The sequence below is a fragment of the Oncorhynchus keta genome, chromosome 34 (assembly GCF_023373465.1).
Source record: "Oncorhynchus keta strain PuntledgeMale-10-30-2019 chromosome 34, Oket_V2, whole genome shotgun sequence".
Classification (NCBI taxonomy): Eukaryota; Metazoa; Chordata; class Actinopteri; order Salmoniformes; family Salmonidae; genus Oncorhynchus; species Oncorhynchus keta.
Window position 1 is genome coordinate 4486863 of NC_068454.1, and position 5212 is coordinate 4492074.

General features: G+C 46.5%; 1 protein-coding gene across 1 annotated transcript; it reads right to left on the bottom strand.

Annotated features, from left to right (window-relative positions):
• Positions 1-1019: 1019 nt before the first annotated feature.
• LOC127914846 (uncharacterized) lies at positions 1020-3809 on the bottom strand. The gene has a single exon (XM_052492596.1). It carries the CDS (start codon positions 3807-3809, stop codon positions 1020-1022), a length of 2790 nt encoding a protein of 929 aa, XP_052348556.1.
• Positions 3810-5212: the final 1403 nt, after the last annotated feature.

Sequence of the window (5212 nt, forward strand, 5' to 3'; positions counted from 1 at the left end):
ATTACACCACAAGGACCCTGATAGTAGAACCGTTATTACACCACACGACCCTGATAGTAGAACCGTTATTACACGACACGACCCTGATAGTAGAACCGTTATTACACCACACGACCCTGATAGTAGAACCGTTATTACACCACACGACCCTGATAGTAGAACCGTTATTACACCACAAGGACCCTGATAGTAGAACCGTTATTACACCACAAGGACCCTGATAGTAGAACCGTTATTACACCACACGACCCTGATAGTAGAACCGTTATTACACCACACGACCCTGATAGTAGAACCGTTATTACACCACACGACCCTGATAGTAGAACCGTTATTACACCACACAACCCTGATAGTAGAACCGTTATTACACCACACGACCCTGATAGTAGAACCGTTATTACACCACACAACCCTGATAGTAGAACCGTTATTACACCACACAACCCTGATAGTAGAACCGTTATTACACCACACGACCCTGATAGTAGAACCGTTATTACACCACACAACCCTGATAGTAGAACCGTTATTACACCACACGACCCTGATAGTAGAACCGTTATTACACCACAAGGACCCTGATAGTAGAACCGTTATTACACCACACAACCCTGATAGTAGAACCGTTATTACACCACACCACCCTGATAGTAGAACCGTTATTACACCACACAACCCTGATAGTAGAACCGTTATTACACCACACAACCCTGATAGTAGAACCGTTATTACACCACACGACCCTGATAGTAGAACCATTATTACACCACACAACCCTGATAGTAGAACCGTTATTACACCACAAGGACCTGTATACATGAATAATCTAAAGATATAAAGATGCTTGTTTAGTGCCAGAGTGATTTACCCCAGAAAGCTAATTTAACAGATCCTTATCCATAGCTGGTTCCATGGCGACAGATTCCTTGATCCTAAACTTGATCCTAAACTCAATCCTAAACTTGATCCTAAACTCGATCCTAAACTTGATCCTAAACTTGATCCTAAACTTGATCCTAAACTACCAGAATGAGATGTCGATAGTTCGAATACTCATATGGTGTTATGTAGTGAGGTTTAGGAGGGGTGATGTAGTGAGGTTTAGGAGGGGTGATGTAGTGAGGTTTAGGAGGGGTGATGTAGTGAGGTTTAGGAGGGGTGATGTAGTGAGGTTTAGGAGGGGTGATATAGTGAGGTTTAGGAGGGGTGATATTGTGAGGGTTAGGAGGGGTGATGTAGTGAGGGTAAGGAGGGGTGATATAGTGAGGGTTAGGAGGGGTGATATAGTGAGGTTTAGGGGGGGTGATATAGTGAGGTTTAGGAGGGGTGATATAGTGAGGGTTAGGAGGGGTGATATAGTGAGGTTTAGGAGGGGTGATATAGTGAGGTTTAGGAGGGGTGATATAGTGAGGTTTAGGAGGGGTGATGTAGTGAGGGTTAGGAGGGGTGATGTAGTGAGGTTTAGGAGGGGTGATGTAGTGAGGTTTAGGAGGGGTGATGTAGTGAGGGTTAGGAGGGGTGATATAGTGAGGGTTAGGAGGGGTGATATAGTGAGGTTTAGGAGGGGTGATATAGTGTGGTTTAGGAGGGGTGATGTAGTGAGGTTTAGGAGGGGTGATGTAGTGAGGGTTAGGAGGGGTGATATAGTGAGGTTTAGGAGGGGTGATATAGTGTGGTTTAGGAGGGGTGATGTAGTGAGGTTTAGGAGGGGTGATGTAGTGAGGGTTAGGAGGGGTGATATAGTGAGGTTTAGGAGGGGTGATATAATGTGGTTTAGGAGGGGTGATGTAGTGAGGTTTAGGAGGGGTGATATAGTGAGGTTTAGGAGGGGTGATGTAGTGAGGTTTAGGAGGGGTGATGTAGTGAGGTTTAGGAGGGGTGATGTAGTGAGGTTTAGGAGGGGTGATATAGTGAGGGTTAGGAGGGGTGATGTAGTGAGGGTTAGGATGGGTGATATAGTGAGGTTTAGGAGGGGTGATGTAGTGAGGTTTAAGAGGGGTGATGTAGTGAGGTTTAGGAGGGGTGATGTAGTGAGGTTTAGGAGGGGTGATATAGTGAGGTTTAGGAGGGGTGATATAGTGTGGTTTAGGAGGGGTGATGTAGTGAGGGTTAGGAGGGGTGATGTAGTGAGGGTTAGGATGGGTGATATAGTGAGGTTTAGGAGGGGTGATATAGTGAGGTTTAGGAGGGGTGATGTAGTGAGGTTTAGGAGGGGTGATGTAGTGAGGTTTAGGAGGGGTGATGTAGTGAGGTTTAGGAGGGGTGATGTAGTGAGGGTTAGGAGGGGTGATATAGTGAGGTTTAGGAGGGGTGATGTAGTGAGGTTTAGGAGGGGTGATATAGTGAGGTTTAGGAGGGGTGATATAGTGTGGTTTAGGAGGGGTGATGTAGTGAGGGTTAGGAGGGGTGAAGTAGTGAGGTTTAGGAGGGGTGATATAGTGAGGGTTAGGAGGGGTGATATAGTGAGATTTAGGAGGGGTGATATAGTGAGGTTTAGGAGGGGTGATGTAGTGAGGGTTAGGAGGGGTGATGTAGTGAGGTTTAGGAGGGGTGATATAGTGAGGGTTAGGAGGGGTGATATAGTGAGGTTTAGGAGGGGTGATGTAGTGAGGTTTAGGAGGGGTGATATAGTGAGGTTTTGGAGGGGTGATATAGTGAGGTTTATGAGGGGTGATGTAGTGAGGGTTAGGAGGGGTGATGTAGTGAGGTTTAGGAGGGGTGATATAGTGTGGTTTAGGAGGGGTGATATAGTGAGGTTTAGGAGGGGTGATATAGTGAGGTTTAGGAGGGGTGATGTAGTGAGGGTTAGGAGGGGTGATGTAGTGAGGTTTAGGAGGGGTGATATAGTGTGGTTTAGGAGGGGTGATATAGTGAGGTTTAGGAGGGGTGATGTAGTGAGGGTTAGGAGGGGTGATATAGTGAGGTTTAGGAGGGGTGATATAGTGAGGTTTAGGAGGGGTGATATAGTGAGGTTTAGGAGGGGTGATATAGTGAGGTTTAGGAGGGGTGATATAGTGAGATTTAGGAGGGGTGATGTAGTGAGGTTTAGGAGGGGTGATATAGTGAGGTTTAGGAGGGGTGATGTAGTGAGGTTTAGGAGGGGTGATATAGTGAGGTTTAGGAGGGGTGATGTAGTGAGGTTTAGGAGGGGTGATATAGTGAGGTTTATGAGGGGTGATGTAGTGAGGTTTAGGAGGGGTGATATAGTGAGATTTAGGAGGGGTGATGTAGTGAGGTTTAGGAGGGGTGATATAGTGAGGTTTAGGAGGGGTGATATAGTGAGGGTTAGGAGGGGTGATATAGTGAGGTTTAGGAGGGGTGATATAGTGAGGTTTAGGAGGGGTGATGTAGTGAGGTTTAGGAGGGGTGATGTAGTGAGGGTTAGGAGGGGTGATATAGTGAGGTTTAGGAGGGGTGATGTAGTGAGGGTTAGGAGGGGTGATATAGTGAGGGTTAGGAGGGGTGATGTAGTGAGGTTTAGGAGGGGTGATATAGTGTGGTTTAGGAGGGGTGATATAGTGAGGTTTAGGAGGGGTGATATAGTGAGGTTTAGGAGGGGTGATATAGTGAGGTTTAGGGGGGGTGATATAGTGAGGTTTAGGAGGGGTGATATAGTGAGGGTTAGGAGGGGTGATATAGTGAGGATTAGGAGGGGTGATATAGTGAGGGTTAGGAGGGGTGATATAGTGAGGGTTAGGAGGGGTGATGTAGTGAGGGTAAGGAGGGGTGATATAGTGTGGTTTAGGAGGGGTGATATAGTGAGGGTTAGGAGGGGGGAAATAGTGAGGGTTAGGACGAGGAGGCATGATGAGTTGGTCTTACATCCACTGGACTTAAACCTCCCAAAACACTGCACAGATACAACGTTTCAAATAGGCCCATTGCGTTTTGTTAAACCGCCCATAGGATCATGATGAAGGTATTGAAGAGATGAATCAAAACTGCTGCTGGGTACAGAAAGAGCAGAGACAGACTGGTATAATAGAGAAGGGATAAGAGAGGAGAGGATAAGAGAGGAGGAGATACGAGAGGGAAAGGGTAAGAGAAGGAGAGAATAAGAGAGGGAGAGAATTAGAGAGGAGAGGATAAGAGAGGGAAAGGATAAGAGCGGGAGAGGATAGGAGAGGGAGAGGATAAGAGAGGGAGATGATAGGAGAGGATAAGAGAGGATAAGAGAGGAAAACGATAAGAGCGGGAGAGGATAGGAGAGGATAATAGAGGATAAGAGAGGGAAAGGATAAGAGAGGGAGAGGATAGGAGAGGATAATAGAGGGAAAGAGAGGGAAAGGATAAGAGAGGGAGAGGATAGGAGAGGATAATAGAGGGAAAGAGAGGGAAAGGATAAGAGAGGGAGAGAATAAGAGATGAGAGGATAAGAGAGGAGAGGACAAGAGAGGAGGGGATAAGAGAGGGAGAGGATAAGAGCGGGAGAGGATAGGAGAGAGGATAAGAGAGGGAAAGGGTAATAGAGGGAGAGGATAGGGTAGGATAAGAGAGGATAAGAGAGGCAAGGATAAGAGAGGGAGAGAATAAGAGATGAGAAGATAAGAGAGGCAAGGATGAGAGAGGGAGAGAATAAGAGATGAGAGGATTAGAGAGGCAAGGATAAGAGAGGGAGAGAATAAGAGATGAGAGGATAAGAGAGGGAGAGAATAAGAGAGGGGGAGAATTAGAGTGGAGAGGAAAAGAGATGAGATGATTCGAGAGGATAGGATTAGAGAGGGAGAGGATAAGAGATGAGAGGATAAGAGAGGGAGAGAATTAGAGAGGAGAGGATTAGAGAGGGAGAGGATAAGAGAGGGAAAGGGTAAGAGCCGGACAGGATAAGAGAGGAGAGGATTAGAGAGGGAGAGAATAAGAGAGGGAGAGGATTAGAGAGGGAAAGGATAAGAGAGAAAAGGACAAGAGAGGGAGAGAATAAGAGATGACAGGATAAGAGAGGAGAGGACAAGAGAGGAGGGGATAAGAGAGGGAAAGGGTAAGAGGGGGAGAGGATGAGAGGGAAAGGATAAGAGAGGTAGAGAATAAGAGAGGAGAGGATAAGAGAGGAGAGGATAAGAGAGGAGAGGATAAGAGAGGAGAGGATAAGAGAGGAGAGGATAAGAGAGGAGAGGATAAGAGAGGATAAGAGAGGATAAGAGAGGAGAGGATAAGAGAGGAGAGGATAAGAGAGGAGAGGATAAGAGAGGATAAGAGAGGAGAGGATAAG